This window comes from Haplochromis burtoni, unplaced genomic scaffold, assembly GCF_018398535.1.
Source record: "Haplochromis burtoni strain Fernald_Lab_line unplaced genomic scaffold, NCSU_Asbu1 Contig_7, whole genome shotgun sequence".
Taxonomy (NCBI): Eukaryota; Metazoa; Chordata; class Actinopteri; order Cichliformes; family Cichlidae; genus Haplochromis; species Haplochromis burtoni.
This window is the reverse complement of record NW_024582368.1, coordinates 1,232,158-1,252,040: the sequence shown is the minus strand read 5'-3', so window position 1 is coordinate 1,252,040 and position 19,883 is coordinate 1,232,158. Positions and strand designations below refer to the sequence as shown.

Below are 19,883 nucleotides of genomic sequence, written 5' to 3'. Positions count from 1 at the left end.
GTTCGCAGTCCGCGTCTCCTCAAACGCACGAGTGCGCCGGCTCGCTTCCCTCTCTTTCGGCGTCTCGACCCACAAACAAGCAGCATCTGAATGTGGCTGCAGTGACGGGCCCTCACAGAGGATCTCATGGGAGGAAACAGCGTTTGGTGATCTTTAGTGAATGACTGCAAAGGATTTTCATCCAACTATCAAAAACAGTCCTTATATTTAAAATTATGTTAGTTTGTCCAAATACTTGTGAACAACTATGTATGAAAATTAAATGGTTGATAGGAAATTTTTGTTAAACATCTTTGCATTAAAGCTGAAAGTCTGCACTTCCATCACATGTTGACTGATTTCAAATTCACTGTGCAAAAACTTTTAGCATCCCTCTCATGGCTTTGTACCTAATCTGTGTGATCTATTTCTGTACTAATATGAAAACAGTTTACAGCATATTAACAGGCACAAATATAGAGTTCCTACAGACTGAGTGTATGGTGTTCACTTGTACGATATATACACTCACGTTTATACATTAATGCAACTATTTTGAGATTGACATTTTAAAGGAATGTGTGCATGCAGATTTTATAGCCTGAATTTGTTATGGGACAAAAATCTTCCTGATCCAAGTGCCTCAGAATAGCAGGCTTCTGCATGGCAAACCTTGCTCCATACTCATCAACTGCCATGTTGGCCTGAGAGGTTCCCCCGTGGTAACAAAGTCAATTAGAGTGGAAACACACTGACACAATAACCAGAAGATCTACCGCACTACACAAGAATAAAAAACAACCCCCCCCCCAAAAAAAGTTACAACCTCCGATACACATCCATCCATGCACGTGCTTTAATATCTGATGCATTGGTCAAGACAGAAAATCTGTAATATTCTGGATGAGTGATGAATTATAGAGGCAGTGCTTTATCTCAGTCTCTTATCTCTTCCCGTCTCTGCCTTGTTCCGCCTCTCTTTCTCTCTCTCTCGTTTGCGTCATTGCCCTAAAGCCCCTCACATGGGAAGCACGCGTGCAGCCACTTGGAAACAAAAATTAGAACAAATCTGAGAAGGGCAGTGGAAACCGACAACAACAAACACTGTGTCTGTCGATATAAGCTCAATAAGGATGTAACCACCATGCAGGCTGACAGGAGATAATGAGTTAGCGGTCTTTGATCCAATCTACTATTAATATCAATAATATCTACAGATGCAGGAAGGGGGGGGGGGTCACAGCCTGGCATAAAGCAGATTTTCAGGTAGAGAAGGATTACAGAAAGAGCTACAAAAACAACAAATTTGCATCGCACACATCATTTGCAATGCGGTTGAATCTCAGTAGTCTGTGCCAGTGACCTACTTCCAGCCACCCAGAGGCACCCAGTCTCCCAAACTAGCCTTAATTACAGCAGTCCCCATACAGAAGGAGCAGATATCAGACTGGGAACACTTACAAGAACTGGCTGGACTATTTCAGTCACAGCAGCACAGCTGCTCATTCAACATGGAGATTATTGATAGGATGAGTAGTCTGGAAGCCCTCATCCCTCTAATGGGTACGTGCGTGCATGTTTAAAGTGCTCAAATATTACATAAAAAACCACATATCAGTAAATAACCATAGCTTCCTGTTTTTCCAAGAAAGACAGTGAGAGACAAAGACAAACAGACAGGCATCACTGATATTCAGGAAACAATCCCATCCTCGACTCCCAAGGTGCTAAAACCCAACAAGAAAAGGCACACATCTTTTTCAATCACTCTGCAACTATGAGCCACTCGTTATTCATAATCCACAAAACCAAAACACACTTTACTTACACCAAAACTCATTTAACGCTTGTATAATATGTCTTATGGAACAGAAAATATTCACAAACATGTAAATCTGTGCATATCTTAGCCAGCGTTTCAGTTGTGTTATGATTCACCTCAAACACAAGTGCTGCCCGTCCAATCACCTTCCGCTCATCTGAACAAGACCAAAGCTTCGCTAGCCCATAGGCTCAACAGCGTTTCATTGGCTAATGCAGAATGGCAGGCACAAGACAGACATCAACAACACCCATTTACAAGAGCTTGACCCCATAGTGAGCTTTTTGTAGAATACACAAACAGAGTCGCCGTGTATTGTTCGGAGCAGTTTCTCACACAGTCACACTCGGATATAAGAGTGAGGGTAAAGGTTGGTACTGCAGCTTTGAGCCATGTTAAAAATAATAACTAGAGAAGCTGCCAGTGTTTCTGGGGTTTAATTTACCCTCTTCATGCTCTTCAGTCTTTTATATGTCATGTGTAACAGAAGAGAACCACATGCCAATCATGCAACCTTCCATATTTTACTGGCGTCTTTTAAGCGATGAAAAAGAAAACAACTCTTATTTACAGATTACAAAGAGAAAGCGCTGGGATGATGGGATGAGCGCAGCGTTTGCTCGGAGGGGATTAGCGGAGAGGCCTATTTTAGGGCTAAAATGCCTAAAACCATGACAACGTCAACAACCATGACCACAGATGACATGTGATGCATTTCCTGTGGCGAATCTCAGGAGGTGCTTTGGATGCTAAGCTGACCTCATTTCCTGTTGGGGCTGAAACCACCTCAAAGTCACATCAGGGCCAATGGGCCATAAAGAAAAAGAGGGGAGGTTCGCTGTAACCTCATGACTCATTTTGGCCTCTGCTAACCCCTCTTTAAAATCAAGTGATCGGGACACTGTGGGCTCACACAGATATGCTTAAGAAAATAAGTGTTAAAGTGCTGTTTGATGTGAAATAAAGTTAATTCTAATCAGAGAGGATGCTAGCTACACTAATGCATAAATGTGTGCATAATGTTGCCAAAAATGACAAAAAAATCCCCAGAGATTCTGCCAGCTAGAGCCTTCTGCATAAACCAAATATCTTCTGCTTATGTCTCTGTGTGTCATACAGGTTTGCGTGTATGTGCATGCGTGTGGTAGTAAAAGATCTGACAGGGTGATGGTTGTGCCTACAGTGCCAGATGGTGAGCCCACAGCCTGGCTCCTCTGAGACCATAAAAAGAAATATTAGTGGCATTTTGACAGGCTAACATGAAAGAGTGGCAGGGAGTGTAGGAATAATGTGGCCCAATCAGGCATCTCAAACCTCAGTCACCCACACTGAAACAGAGTCAGCATGAATGGCTCAAATGTTCTCCATGTTTGCCCTGCGTACAAAAGGTCTAATCAAGTCCAGATTAGTTTGTTTTGTTTTTGTTGTTTTTTTTTAAATGCACTGGACAATCCTTCTCGATCCACGTATTTAGTGTTTCCTCCAGATATAGTTTACTTAGCTATGCAGACCAGCATTTTATCCATGAATCCAAGCATTTCACTACATATCGTACTGTGTATGACTGTGTACGTGACAAATAAAAAAAATTTGAATTTGAAAATCTACATCACACGATAATCAATTTGCTGTCCAGACAGCTGTGTAGTAAAAATACAAAAACTACTATGATACCGATGTCGAAAGGGGGGAATTTGTGTATAGCTGCTTAAATTTTGCATCTACTCATTGGTGAAGGGTCATAGAGCAGCCCAAACAGCCTCAAGCATTACAGTGAAATTAGGTCTAGACTTGTAATTTGAAGAGTGCCTCCAACAAAATCGCTTATTTTAATATACTCACTTTATTAGGTAGACACAAATTCCATTGCTCGCTAATGCAAATATGACATCATTAAATCAAATGGCAGCAACTCTGAGCATTTAGGACATTCAAACCCAGTATAAGAATGAAGAAGAAAGGTGATTTAAATGACTTTAAATGGCCAGAAGACAGGCGAAAAGCGACATTCTGTCTTGAGCTGAATGTAACAGTAATTCAAATAATCACTCGTTACAACCAAGTTGTGCAGAAGAGCATCTCTGAATGCACATGTCAGACCTTGAAGGAACTGGCTACAGCAGAAGACCACAGCAGGTTCCACTCCTGTCAGCTAAGAGCAGGAACCTGAGGGTACAATTTATACAGGCTCACCAAAATCGGACATTAGAAGATTGGAAAAATGTTTCCTGGTCTGATGAATCTCGATATCTGCTGCAGTGTTCAGAACCTAGAGTTCAAATTTAGCATGAACAAATGTCACATATCAGTGGTGGTGTAATGGTGTGGGGGATATTTCGTTGGCACACTTTGGGGTCTTTAATACCAAATGAGCATCATTTAAACACCACAGCATAGCTGAGTATTGTTGCTGACAATGTCAATCCCTTTATGACCACAGTGTAGCCATGGTCTGATGGTCGTTTCCAGTGGGATAACGCACCATGTCACAAAGCTCAGATTTCTTGAACATGACCGTGAGTTCACTGTACTCAAAAGGTCTCCACAGTCACCAGATCTCAATCCAATAGAGCACCTTTGGGATGTGGTGGAACAGGAGATTCATGGATCCTGGATGTGTGCTATCGTGTCAATACAGACTAAAATCTCTGAGGAATGTTTCCAGCAGCAGAATTAATGGTTCTGAAGACAAAAGAGGGTCCAGCCAAGCGCTAGTAACGTGTACCCAACAAAGTGACCAGGATGAATATTTTGTACACCCAGGAAACATTTAAGAGTGAATGAAAAATCAAATTATCATGACTGACTTTGGTAAGATCATGGTTTGTTTTGTTTTATTTTAATCTTAAATATTGTACAGGTTTTCTTTTTTGGTTCTTTTTTTAAAAAAAACCTTAACTGTGTTTTCTTGAATTTTAATTATAACTGGACTGAAAAATAAATAAACGAACAAATGTGAACCTAACTGAAAATGCGTCAGCCTGCCAGGGTGTGACTTGGGGGATTTTAATGGAGAATAGCACAGAAACATAAAGGGAAATGCTAGATTTATTAGACGACACAATACAAACGCATCATAGAAAAAAAGAATCTCCATAATCTTGTTTTCATCATCGTTAAAAGCAAAAACCATGGCTGAAAATACAATTAGATCTATGAAAAGCTCTGATAAAATGCGAGATTAAATTATCCACACTACATATTATAGCACAGTGGTGATTTCTCATTTTTGCACTCTTGATGCCCACTTGTTATTATTTTTCCAACCTTTCAATTGATAATCAGCAGCAATACAAACCTCCAAAAAAACAGGAAACAGAGCAAATGACTGCAATGTTGCTTCTCTTTGGTTTTTCCAAGGCATTATTTGATCAGTCCAAGGTCGAAAGAGTGCCCAAGCAGAAAACTGTATATAAAAAGCACATGTTCCCTTTAATGTATTCGTGATGGAGCTTTTACAAGGGTAGCATAGGACACTCTGGGTCAATGAGACGATCGATTCAGTCCAGGAGATGGCTGCTGCATTACAAGACGAGCTTCTGCATTGCAGATGGCATATCTGTATACTATTACGGGAATCTATAGTATGGAGCAGAGGGCGTGAAAATATATAACTGTGTATATGCTCCGAATAAGGATACAAAACAAGACTCTACAGTTGATACAAATACAGAACATTTGACATCATCTGCTAATGTGAATGCAAACGCCAATGTACTGTATGATGTAATATTAAAAACACTTTATCCCCTATATATTAAAAAAAGCTGTATAAGTGCTGCAGCTCACATATGAAAGCCCACTGAATAATTGATCAACTGGGCTGCACGGTCACGTGATACATCTGTCCTGCTACATTCAACACTACACAGCGGACAACCCAACCCATCCGGTATGAAACTCCTCATGACCCAATCTGGCAGTGTCCCAGTCAGTTTCTATGCAGAATATTAATCCACCACATACGCACAAAACAAAATGTTCATTACTCTCACTTTGTGCACAGATTAGAAACCACACAATAGGCTGCGACACAAAAGAGCTCAAACAACGAGAATTATCTCGGTCAGATTAGATGAGCGTGGAACTGAGAGCTTGAAACTCTCACAGCAACTACACACTGATTGGCTAAAGAATTGCCGTCGGATCCCATTAAGATCCAAGACAATTGCAGGAATATAATCGTGTTAGAAATGCCCTGATAGGCGAAAAACCACCGTGTTTTACAGATGCCAAAGAAGGACTTCGGCAGTGAACCAGATTTGGTCTCACAATAGCCCTTTATGATTACACTCTGCTTGATTAGGCCAGCCTTCACTGACTCACCGAGTTCACTCATCTCATCTCCATTCAGACCAACATAAGGTGGAAGCACTATTTAGAAGCTAATCGCAATTATTTTGTCATTAAGAAGCTTGTAGGGGGCAACATTTTCCCACCCTGGTGGCCTACAAAGACACCATCAAGTGTCATTTATGTAGGTGTGGTTGTTATAATTGTCCATTATCAAAATGAGTCAGTCAGTTGCTAGGCAATTTTTTCATCTTTTACAAAAACCGGAAAGTAAAAGAGCAGCGGTGCTGGTGAGCCGTGCTACGATAATGTCATGATCATGAAAAGAATTCCTGTCAGTCAGCTGCACACCTGATTTATTTTTAGACTCGCAGTAGGTGATGTTGGCAGCTCTTGCTTTCCTTCCACATGTTCTAATCTGCGATGATGACTGTATGTGTACTGGTCTGTGCATTTACTTGGATAGCTTTCTTTGTGAGGACTAGCTTAAGTTTAAAACCATTGGAGTGACGAAATTTAGGGAAAGTGAGGAGCTTTTGAGCACTCCTTCCCTTTTCACATATATTCAAAGACCTATTTGAAGATTAACCTGGATTAGCCTGGTTTGAGAGCTAATAATGCAATATGGACAAAGAGCACAAAGATAACCACGTGTGTTTAATGGGAGTCAGTAATCAGGAAACAGTCCCACAGCCTTTTTTCTAATTGGTTATGACTGCTAGACAAGGGAAGTGACAAACCGGCCAGCAAGTGTATTTTTAGCTGCCCGTAACCACAAACAACAGAGTCAGGCGTGAAGGAGGTTGTGGCTGGAGATTAAACAAGCCCTGTGGTCTCTCCTGAGTACATCTGATTACATTATGTAAAATAGCACATCCTGAGTTCAAAGAGCAAAGAACAGAGTGGGGAGAACTCGGGAAAGACTATCGGAAAAGCCCACGAACACTGTAACCAAGACATCAATGTTACCATGTGGTCATAAAACATAAACTCACCTTCTGTAGGCTGGTTGGATTCAGCTGGGTTTTGTCTATTATCTTCACCGCCACCTAGAGAGAGAAAAGACAGGAAGACAGGGGAAGTAAAAGAAAGAGAGGGAAGGGGGAGAGAGAGCGGGATGCAGACAGGAAAACATAAAAGATAACCAAGATGTCAAAGCTAATTCCAGTTTTGTATTTGTGCAGTTAAAACTTGCATTGAAATGAATTCTTATTATTTCACTATTGTGCGGTGAGGTGGCTTTGTCAAAACATGTCACAGCTGAATCATCCATTCAGCCTGAACACACCTAAAAGCTTCTCTATTCAGTAATTCATTAAGACGTGAAGCATTGATTTGCAGAGATCAAAGCAGAAATACAAATTCCCTCTTGACTATGACTATACGGTGAATTAAGAGCCTTTACACACTGAGAAAGGCAACTTAAAGCAGGGAGCAAGAAAAGTTTGGGTAAATATTCTCAATTGGCAACCATGTCAGCAGTCATTTGCATCCATCTCAATAATCACCCCAAAGTGCTTGAGGAAACGGACGTAGTCTCCTCACTTTGAGAGCTCAGCAGCTTTCACTGACTATCTGTGCCATACTGCAGAGTCAAAAGCGAGCCACTATATTATCTTGAGAAGTTCTAGTTTTTCATACACTGATATGTTGCCCCCCACCCCTTAGCTCCCATGTAGCACACATAAAGTCATCCTGTACTACTAAATTCTCAGGTTAAACACCATTTAATGTCTGAGCTGATTGCTCACACACAAGTCTAGAAAAGTTCACAGCTGCATGTGTGAAAAAAAGTGCTATGCTAAGCTTTTTTATATGCGTAAATAAATTAGAATGACAGTTTTTATAGCCTAACCACAGGTAATTACCATAAAATCTTTTCTTAGCCTGACTACAGAGAGCAAAGGGGTCTAAGGATCAAACTAGTAGCTGTTTGCTGACTTGATATTTGAAATCCTTCACGCGTTTTACAGCCTCCATATGTCTCTTGAGACTCTTCAACCAACTGACAGTATCAAAGCTCTTAAACATGCGTTTGTTCCTTCTTTTTGCACTGTACTTTGTACTGAATGGATGCTGTTGTCTCAATTCAGAACTAGAAAGGAGAAGCTGCTGTTGGCTTTGGTGCTAAGATAATATATTCATAAAATGCATTAATAAAGCAAACAGAAAAATATCGAATTAACATCTGTGCAGTTAAAAATTAACTTAGTCTGTCAAAGTTCCACTTTCCTGATCGAATAAACCAGTAGGTTACAGAACGCTGTGTTGTTTGCCCAACTTTATTGCACCAAATGGCGCATGTAAATGTACGTACTTTTTATTACATTGCACAAAGTTAGCATATCACACGTATGGGGACAGAGCATGAGTCCAGCTATAACTGTGAATGCTGTCCATGGCTGCAGTTTGGACTTAACCAAAAAAATCTGCATCTTGGATTTACACAGGAGAATTTAAAGATGCATAAACGTATTTGCTCGTCTGCCATTCTTATAGGGTTTAATGTGATGTCAGCCCACCCTTAGCAGCAATAAAAACTTCAACTCTTCTGGGAAGATTTTCCACAAGGTTTAGGAGTGTTTCTGGGAATATTTGATCATTCTTCCAGAAGTGCATTTGTGAGATCAAACACTGATGTTGGACGAGAAACAACCCCACATCATAATTCCATCTCCACCAAAACTTTACACTTGGCACAACGCAGTCAGAACAGTACCATTCTCCTGGGAACCCCCAAACACAAACTCATCCATTTGATTGTCATATGAACAAGCATGATTTGTCACTCTAGAGAAAAGGTTTCCAATGCTCTAGAGTCCAGTGATGGCATGCTTTACACCACACCAAAACTTTGCATTCTGATGGAAAGCTTGGCTGCAGCTGCTGGACCATTGAAACTCTTCATACAAAAATCTCCATGTGCAGTTCTTAAACTACTTTATCTTTAATAGCAAGGTCATCTCATGGCTGGACTTCTTCCACAGGTGGCATCGTATCACGGTACCATGCTGGAATTTACTGAGCTCCTGAGAGCAATTCATTCTTTCACAAATGTTTGCAGAAGCAGCCTGCAAACATGAGACAGGCGATTTTATTCACCTGTGGCTATGGAAGTGAATAACTTCTGGAAATATAGTGAATGTATCACACAGTGACAAAGCCCTAGGTTTTAAAATTTTGTTGGGTATAGGAGTTGCACGACTCATCTCAAATCTAAAGTGATTTATACAACATTATTGTAGGATGTGTCCCCCCCCACACTCTACCCCCAGGGAGCTGTGCCTTAACCATGATCTCCAATCATAACCATGTCTAACATTAGAAGTATCATAGGAGCGGATCTTGAAGAGATTTTGTCATCATCTATGTTCATCTGCTGAATTACATTCTAGCACAAAGATTGTAACCTCTGTAGAAGACACACTGATAACATTAAAGATGAATAATATCACAAAAACATACATTTTTTCTAAAGCATTACTGTGCCTCTGGCCTTATAAGAGCTTAATAAGCATGCTTCAGTGGATGCAGGCTGTTGGTAAGCCTGGTAAGGGGGGAAACCAGCAAGCAGATGCTGAGTCATGGTGATGAGAATACAGGTTATTCATCTAAAACCACTTTCCCTAAGAACTATGGCACAAATTGTTTTGTAATTTAATTTGATACAACCCCAGAAGCCAAACTTGATAATAACACCAAGAAACAGTCTAACAGGGAGAGGATGGAGCAAAGTGAAAGACTGCAGAAAGGCCTACTATGTGTAGAAAAACACAGTATGCAGGTGGTGTCTATTTGTAGCCCTTCTTAGGTGGGCAGGTGCACAGACAGACTCCCTTCCTCTCTGCTTCCTCCTGTCACGGACGAAGCTCAGGTTTAGGCACGTATTTGCGTGTCTGTTGATGTACAGTACGCCTACAGGTGTTGGAACGGTCCTCATGTGTCACTCTGCTGCATCAACTTCCACTATTCCCTTTGCATGAGTCAGTGAGATTCATTTAATTTCCTCGACACGATGCCGGGCAAATATTTTCATTTTTGTTAGCAGACAGAGATTTGATGAATGAGTGGACGGCACAAAAATCATACACAAGGCCTCTGTGTGCATGTGGGTGCGTGTGTGTTCACGCTAATGGATTTGAGGGTAAATAATTCAGTTTCACAGTGACAGAAGGGCACTGTGCATCAGTGTTAATTATTCAGCCCAGTCGTAACACAGGGGCCATATGCTCTTCACAGTATGCAGGACTTGTGATCGTGTGTGAATATTTAGACAGCGAGGACACAAAGGGGAAACTTTGCATCGCTCGTGTGCTCGAGTGCTTTGCGCATTTCCTCTACACTCTGATTTCCCTTTAGGCTCTGTTATCAAAACCACAGAATCATGATATCTGTGTGCTAAAGGGAAGTATTTTAGCATCGTATAAGGTCATATGCGATGAAAAGAAAGGCATGACTGTAATATAGGGAGCAGGGCTGATGTATGTAATGTACGACAACAAAAGTTTTTTTTCACGTCACATCTATGCAAATAAGTGCTCTGAATGTTGTATGCATATTTGCTTCTACACACTTCTATGCACTCTAAAACAAGAAGCACAGTTTATACCATACTTGCCATATAAGTGCTAATGAGTATGTCCATATTTTCAGTGCTTTGTTTTCCTCGTTTCTATATTTAGCTCTCCAAGTAAATTTGCTCTCTGCGGAGACTAAGAGGATATTGAGAGCTTCTAAGAACAAGGGTCAAATTCCTTCCATGTGTCAGCAAGAAAGCTGCAACATAGACTGAAAAAGATAAACAGATCAACCGATAATTTGATTGATTTGTTATTTACGTTAAAACTATTTGTAAACATAATTCAGAATTAATGGAAAGTGACCATTTACTCTAAACCTAATGCCTTAAAAGCATTAAATTACCATGACATTCATGCTCATATGTAAACTTGATGGATGTAGCCTCCAGGTCTGTGAAGCAGTCCTAATGGCCAGATGGTGACTCTTCGTGGTAGAAAAAGTCATCTATGGTATACAAGAGTCTGAGAAAACAATTCTGCTTCTCACTTAAGTTTTTGCCTCAGGCAAGCAGTTTATAGCCTCAACAGATAGTTTCAAATCTTCTTCATTGCAGAAAAATTTGGTCATTTTGTAACTTACTGTCCTGTTTACTGTGAAATAGGCATGTCTACCTTGTGAGTGTGCAATACAATTATCAGAATGAGTTAACCAAGCTAGCTAATGCTAACATTCGCTAACGAGTTCTGCTCTCTCATCCAGTTTTCAAAGACTGCAACAGAGAAAGCGACAAACCCAAGGCTTCAAACTTGGACAAAAAAAGTTCAATACTGGCTGCAAGTATATTTTATGTACAATCTATATCTGATTGGTTTCCCCCAATATTGCCACTATATGTATGATAAAACCACACTAATAATAAATTATATCGATCCTAGGTCACCAATAGGTGGACTGTGGATTTTGATGGACAGTTTCTATTTTACTCTCTCGTATTTACAGTAAAGGTATTTTTCATCTGTGCGGTCTTTTCCTTTGTGATGGTCAATGTATGCACACAGGAAACACACAGAAAGAAACGGAGGGTTAAAGCTGAGATGGGTTTACACGTAAAATGTGGTTAAAGAAAACGAAGCAAAGAAGAAAGTCAAACTACACTTTTTAACATTTTTAAATTGAGCACTTTATTTAAAGACATTTGAATTCAAAAGTTATTTTACTTGAAACGAGAAAATGACATTCTGTCATTATTATATTATTAGACTGCAGTTCATTAAAAAAAAAGAATAATAAACATTGTTGAAATAATGTTGAACGTTTTTAAGCTACTTAAAAATAAAACGTACTGGACTGTAATGTTTGTTTGAGGGAGTTTTAACTGGACCTCCTTAAATTTTAATTAAATACCCCTGATATAGAAAAGTCATGACATTATAGGACTAAGTCTTAATTTCAGTTAAGTTTACAAATAATGTTGTCCGCTGAGTAAGTTCATAGGGGCGTATGGTAGAGGCAAATGTTACCATTAGTATAGCTCAGCATGCGTGTGAATTGACGTGCGTGTTCGTTTGGGCAGACAGAGGACACTCTGTCACGTGGAAGTGAGTCTGTGCAACCTCCTTTTTGGTTCACAGGACCTTTTGTTGTTTTTCTACACAGTTAAACCTCTGTTTATCACATCTGGAAAATCTATGTCAGTAAGCGTCTTTCTAGGTTCCTGCGACGATAACATTCGTTTTAGTGGGTCATGTTCTTTCCACCTGTTTTCTCCCTTACTCTGATCCATGTCTTTGCATTCTGATGAGCCAGCAAAGGCTCTCAGGCACACAAAGTGGCGCCTGACCTTCTCGGCAAACAGTGGGTAGCACACTCAATGTGTCTGTTTTACACTTGCATTAAAGGACACAGAACAGATCAAACTGTTACCGGTTAGACCTGAGAGAATATTTATTCCCTGGGCACTCAATACCGATATGACCTGATGCTTTTTAAAACTCAGAGGATTAAAAGATGCAAGTGGCTAAGACAGACATGAGAAGGACCTCTGAGGTGGATCGGGGCTGTCAGTGAGCCCTGCGGGTCCTACTGAGTGAAAGACAGTGAGCAGATCGCAGGTCATCGTTTTCTCCTTAGAGAAACAGGAGCTTTAATTACAACACATCAAAGCAGGGCATCTATCACTCTGACAAGGCAGCAGTGTATGACTGTGAGTGGGTGAAAGGGAGCGAGAGGTTGTCCTCACTGGGAAAGCTAACATGGTCAAGTACAACATTGTCATGACAGGAGATAATTTGTTCATCTGACAGCCAGAACACGGCCGAAAACTGGGTCTGACTGCAAGTAGATCAATGCCTTATCAACTAATTCATGTATAATCATTTTGAGTTGATAAATAAATAGCGATACCATTATTCTGTCACGTTGTGGTTTCTATGCGGCGAGGCATAACTTGAAAAAGATGCAAAGAATTCAGCCGTGAAGCTGAAATATTTTTCTTTTAAGTGAGCCTTCTTGCATTGTTACCAGAACTGAAACTATAAATGAAAAGGTCACTCAGAGTATTTAGTACAGTATGGCTTTGTTGGTTTCCTGTGAGGGTGAATTAAATATATTCATGTTTTAAATAGGTCGAATAAAACAAGAACACTCCTAAATAGGGATCTGAACTTAAATCAACCAACAATGAAAGAAAACTGCAGTCTTAATTGTTAACATGGAGCAATGAAAGAGTCGGCCACAGAGGGCCACAGAGTTTCTTAATCTTTGAATTCAGGTGTTTTCCCATCGCCGCAGGTGCCTTTACAAGCATTTATGAAAGAATGGGTTGTTCCAAAGAGCTCACTGAATTTGATCGTAATATTGTAATAGGATACCACTGTTGGAACAAGTCAGTTCATGAACCTTCTTACCTCCAAGATATTCAACATTTAACTCAGAGTGGTACTATTGCAAGGGGTTGAGGAACCGCTCATTTAAAGTTACAGAGCGTGGTTGCCGAGTGCTGATGCACATGGTGTGTAAAAGTTACCAAAGATTTGCTGACTCGGTGACTGCAGAGCTTCAAACCCCCTGTGACATTAATATCAGCACAAACAGTTTGTGCCAGGAGCTAACGCTGACTCCTTAATCCTAACTTTTGATTTTGTTCAACATTTTTTATGCACAAACTTTAAAAGTGTTAGAGGGGGTCGAGTTTGGTGGCTTCTAGATCATGTTTCTGCATTTTGCAGATAGGTTGGGTTCGTCATACAACGACCTCCAGCTTGCCCTGGGTTCCAAGTTATAGTTCAAGTGTAAGACCATGAGTCACAGTCAGAAAAGGGTGCCCACTCTAGATTGGGAATGAGTTGCTGGCCAAAAGTGGAGGATTTTAAGTATCTTGGGGGGGTCTTGTTCAATAATAAGGGTGAGCAGAGCGGGAGATTAACAGGTGTTGGTACTGTGCCCACTTGGATGTGCACGCTATACTGGTGTGTCATGTTGAAGAGAGAGCTGACTGTGAAAGTGGAGCCGTTGATCTACGTTCCTGCCTTCACCTGTGGGAACAAGCTCTGGGTGGTGATGGAACAAATGAGACTGTGAATAGAAGTGAAATGGGCCTCCTCCATGAAGGGTGGCTGGGCTCACCTTAGAGACAGGGTGAGGAGCTCGGTCATTTGGAAGGAACTCAAAGTACAGTTGCTCTGAGAAAAAAGCAGCGGGTTGAAGCTTCAGGCTTCTGACCAGGATGGGCAAATCCTACTGGGAGGATTCCCTGGTGCAGAGTCAGGACATGCTGGAGAGATTACACATTTTGGCTGACTTGGGAACACCTTGGTGTCCCCCCAGAGCAGCTGGAGGAGGTGGCCTGAGAGAGGGAAGTCTGAGTGTCCCTGATTAGACTGCAGCTCAAATGACCCAGCAGTAGCAATTTGTGTTAAATAACTAATAATATTATTACTCATTTTATTCCAACTTAGCATCTGTTTATTGTTGTGGTAGTTTGTCCTTTTTCCGTTCTCACCTTTACCGTTCATGCACCGCAACAAAAAAGAAAAAAGGCAGGTGGAAGTCATGATAACAAAAATCTGAGTCGATGACAACTCATGAACTACAAACCTACTGCACAGAGTCTTGCAGAGAAAGAATCACCGACTGAGCTTTTCAGTCAACTTAGTGAGCACAGCTTAGTCACAAACTACTTAAAACAGAGAAGTTGTTTGTGTGGCAGATTTAAAATACCTTAAACTGCTGATCCTTTGCTGTTAGCTGTCCTTTTAGCAAATAATGCACTGCTGCTGATCAATATCCCATATAAATATTGGATCAGTGCATCACTATATTATATAACACAAATAAAACGCACAGTATAAACGTTATAAAGCAAAGATTAAAAATTTGTCGCACCTCTCGTCCAGTCAGGACATGTCGTGCCAGCTTCACTTTGGCAAAATTCCCCTTCCCAATGGTTTTGAGGAGGCGGTAATTGCCAATGTGAGGGTGCTCCTCTGTGGAGGTGAAAGAGTTGCGGCATCGTGGCAGGCTGTGACGACTCGCGGACTTTGTTGGGGGGGCTTGGGGTTCAACAAAGCCGTCCACCGAAGAGTGCTGCAGGGAAAAAAAGTGGAGATCAGCAACATCCTTTGATTTACACAGACACCAATATTATTTAAGTAGTTTCGTGGCACATTTCCAAACTGATCATTTTGCTACACAGGCAAAACATACAGAAGCAATGCAGTACTGTTAAAGCTGAACTTTGAAAGAGTAGCTTTGCCCCAATTCCAGAGTTGGTTTCACAATGAGGATCTATACAGAAGTATTTGGGGGAGAATCAAAATCTCGGAGCTTTAACGCCTTAACCTAATGACCCTATCATTCACAGTGTAAGAGTCAATATCAGAAGAAACTGAACTTCAGACTGTGTGTCTTTGACAAAACCAGCAAAAAAAGTGTAACACACAGGCACATTTTGTGATAACAATGTTGCTGGTTCCACAGTCAAAACCAATAACAAGCGTCTCTGTGATACAGCATGTGAAGGTGAATTAGGAACAGCTTGCTATAAGTACTATGCTGGCACAGGCTATATGCAGTCTCCTCTGGTCCTCTCCTCTACAACAGCTGCTAATGTCAGTCCAGGTCAGAGATCCCATGATCCTCTGCTCCTGAGCACCACACCCAGCCAGAGAATAAAGCCTTGGTCTGGTTACCCGGGCTCCCCTGCTCCCATTTCACTGGGGAAACGCTACACCCTGCTGTGTGCACAACACCTCAGCTAGCCTCACTGAGGGAGTGCTATGATGCATGTGTACATTTCACAGCATAAATTTATATTAAATCCCGACAAAGTCAGATGGTTTTGTTTGTAATGCCTCTTTTAGATCAGAGAAATGTGCATGTGTTGTTTTTGCAGCGGGTAAATGCCACACTAGTGCCTTTCAAGTCAATTTTAGATCGCACCTGTAATGAGGCCAGTTTGACCTTCAGTCACACAACTGTGTACACACACACACACACACTTGGCTTAGGTTCTCTAAATCAGCAGTGGAATATTTGGACAGGCAAATGACTCTGGGCTCTTGTGATTGATTAATGCACAAAATTTGTTTCACTTGTCCATCCATTGATCCCAGACACTGAGATGATGTCTTCAGGGGGGCAAACATGAGGCATAACACACCTGTGCACATACACACACATTAATAAAAGAAGATGAAGAAGAAAGCTAGAAGTGAGCTACTTCTGTTTTGCTGCACTTAAAGCCACTTGTCTTTCTGAGTAATAAGCTGTTATGCAATGCAGTTCAGCTGCAAGTGGGCCCTGGGGCTGCGTGCTGGAGTCGAACAGAGGGAGCCTGGGCTGGCTGGCTACTGCCAGTGATGCTGAGGCAGTGCTTTAATAGCCACCCAGAAGTCTGTGTCTGTGTCTGAGAGTGCAGCATTAGACAGACAGTTACATTAGCACTCCTATGAGCTGATGCATTACTGAACACTGGCAGATCATTGTTCAGTAATGTATCGGACAATGAGAGCGAGAGAGGACCGATGTCTTCATGTAAAAGTTAACAATAGGGTTTGTTAAGTTATGCAACTTTGCTGAAGAGGAAATGCATTTTCTCACTTGAATTTTAACCACCTCAACATGACAACCCGGGCAAACACGTGCTCAGAAATATAGAGGCAAAATAAAAGCCCTCTCTGTAAGTCTATGAATAGGTCAACCATTAAAAAAAACAAAAAAGACTGCCTGCAGCCTTAAAGGAGGCTTCTGTTTCCAGGAAAGAAAGAAAAAAATCAGACGAACCCAGATATGTCACAGCCTGTCAGCACACTCACACACAGACACACACACAGACACACACACACAGAGGAGCAGCCCTCATCTGTTCTGATCTCTGAAGAGCTACATTATTGTGGATGTGCGCGCCATAATTGGGAGTGGGTGGTCGTTCATAAACATTCCTCCACACGGCGCATGAGAAATCTCCTGTGATTAATTCAAGTCGTTCTTCGCCCTGTTGTCTGCGTGTTGGTTCGCTGAACAACAACACGCTGCCTCCTCCTCAGCAGCACCGAGCGTGCTCCTACAGCAGGGCCCGATAGGTTATGGATGTCACATTGCGATGCTACCGAGCCTTGCAATTGAAAAGTAGGGCAACATCCCCCCTCTCTCTCACACACACACACACACACACACACACACACACACACACACACCCTATATATTTACGTCGTGGACTAGAAAATACCCCCCAGCTGCACGAGTGGAGCAACACCATTTTCTCACAGGCCACACAGACACCTCATTCTCAGTGTTAACATTCAAGCCTCGCTTGTGCCATTAAAAGCGGCATAATACTGACGCAGTGCGTTGTTCAGGCTAGCCTTGTTGTGTAGAGAGAGCGAGGCAGTCACAGCCGGGCCGCACTTTTATTCTAAGCTATTTCTACGCTCCATGCTTTCATTCCCATCAGAAAGGGGGGGGGGGTGAAAAAAAGCTGCTGTGCTCATTGGTCGAGTCACTCTGCAACACTGTAGCCTCACGAAGAGCTGCCATTAACCTGCACCGGCCAGTGCGCAAAATAACCACATCCCCGGGTCGTTACCACTCCGTCCCCACGCCCGGTATCGCTCAGGTGTCTCCGGACAGCTGCACTTACGTTCTCGGTGTCACGCTCGTTCACTGTGGGCAATGGCGTTCTGGTCGACATCTTGTGTGCTTCATAGGCCGCTCAGCGATGCGGCGGGCTGGGCAGAGCAAAAGCAGACACGGCGCGGTCCGTGAGGGAGAGCGGCGCCTCTGTTCTTCTCTACATCCCCTGTGAACACCGCAAATAGCGGCCCTTTTACCGCAGCATAGCGCACACAGGGCCCCGCCGGCACGCCAGATTTTCTTATCGGCTTTGTACACTTCCCTTCAGGTAGGCTAGTGGCAGACAGAAAAGGAGGAAAGAGAGAGACTGGGAGAGGGAGCGAGCGGGAGGGAGAGAGAGAGCGAGAGAGAGAGGGGGGCAGGCCAGGAAGATGCGTCGGTAGCGGACGGGTCTGCGCAGCTCATCTCAAACCTCCCACCAGGAAGGATGATGGGATCTCTCGCCCTCTCTCTCTCTCTCTCGTGCACATACACTCTCTTTGTCTGCTCCAGAGCTCATCATTCAAGTCACCAGAAAGCAGTTAAGGGCACAGTTGGAACAGTCACCGGCAGATTTAGACCAAATCCAGCTACAGGGAGTGTGCTGCCTGCCAAACAGGTCTACACTGCTACTGAACAATGCCCTAAAGCCTGACAGTGGCTGTACAGACGTATTTTATCACGCAGTATCGTAGAGATGTTGAGGTAGACTCACTAAATAAGTGGCTCAAATGTGGCTGGAACAATATAAATTAAATGGCTTATTTCTGTTATTTTATGCTATGGGTTTTAATTTAGTGCTTACTCCATGATGGGTTTGAAGAAGACAATGAGTTGGAGAGGCCTAGTTTAGGGATAACGCCCGTGTCACGGTATGAACTGGGCAGACTTTGCCATCTGTCGGAGAGTTACAGCACTGCACCCGTCATTGTTCTTCTACATAATCCTAAAATTGCAACAGCTATTTTTTATTTTAATTTTTTTTGAGTCATCAGAGAGCAAATATATGAACAACCTTTAGATTCCTAGAGACATATTTTGAATTTTTCATGCTTTTACCTTTTTTTTTTTGTTTGTTTTTTAGGGGTGTGGTTGTGACAGTGCGCACGCAGATGTGCGTGCGGAGTTCTTCCACTAGGGGTCATTATACGCCTGCAGTATCCTTCATATTTCCTTCGTGCAGCCCCAAACAAACGCCATGCCGTTGTTCGTTGATTTGCTTTCATCCTCTGAGTACATTAACATGTCATAATGTGATTGGGGAATAAGCAGGGCGGCAGGCGTTAAAGTCCATTAATGAGTCTCTTGTATGAGATGTCGTGGCTTCTTTGTCTCTGCAGTAATATTGTGGAATTCAGGCAGACAATCGCATCTCACTGGATGTTACACGATTGATGATTTGTCTCACACAGTGTGTCACAATAACTGATGGATACAGAACATAAAAGCCGTCGAGAACATTAAGCCTGTTTTGGAGGTTTTGAGGAATCTGTAGGTTGTTAGTTTTAGTGTTTGCCACTTCCATAACAGTTCAAAACGCCTTCCTCTGTGGTCACATTAGAATGTTCAGATAAATGTCACTGAAACATGCTTTGCCTTTAATATATTTATGTATGTGTTTTATTAGCAGTATCCAAATAATATGCAAAGAGATAAGGCGGTTCAGTGTAACCAAATGGGTCTAACACAGAATCTTGGCATGTAGATGGGCATTTTTGGAATTCTGCATCTTATCCCAGCATGGATCCAATCCCAGCATAGCAGATCTTATCCCCTCTGAGCCTTAACAACTTGGACCAGCTCAATTATTTCAGCCGAACACATCCTCTTACTACTGATAGTGAGATTTTTGGCAGGGTTATTCTGGGATCTATTTTAGATACAATTATTGAATTTTATTTGTGTTGAATTCAATTTGTATTTATGTTCATCAGAATGACTGAACAGTTCCCCTGGAGAGTTTAAACAGGAAAACACCCAAACCGATAATAATTCATGGTTTTCTTTTTGATCTGAGCTCCAAAGTGTTTTTCTTCTCTGCGCTGAAACATCCTGGGAGCACGCTCCGTTCCTGCCTGGGATTTGCATTCTACCTGAGTTGCACTCCTGAGGAATGTAATGGGCACTGACACCGGTTTAATGAGTGCATGTACACCCA

General features: G+C 42.0%; 1 protein-coding gene across 4 annotated transcripts in view; it reads right to left on the bottom strand.

Annotated features, from left to right (window-relative positions):
* The window catches only part of mark1 (MAP/microtubule affinity-regulating kinase 1), a 42,405-nt gene extending 24,166 nt beyond the window's left edge, over nt 1-18,239 (bottom strand). The window contains exons 1-3 of one of the 4 annotated variants that reach the window (XM_042224823.1): nt 17,754-18,239; nt 14,999-15,199; nt 7,090-7,143 (exon numbers count right to left, since the gene is read on the bottom strand). In XM_042224823.1, coding sequence (XP_042080757.1) covers nt 7,090-7,143; nt 14,999-15,199; nt 17,754-17,804 — 306 coding nt within the window. In that variant the 5' untranslated portion in view covers nt 17,805-18,239. The remainder of the gene's footprint in view (nt 1-7,089; nt 7,144-14,998; nt 15,200-17,753) is intronic. The other 3 variants (XM_042224825.1, XM_005913971.3, XM_014336692.2) reach the window with 3 other exon arrangements.
* Nucleotides 18,240-19,883: the final 1,644 nt, after the last annotated feature.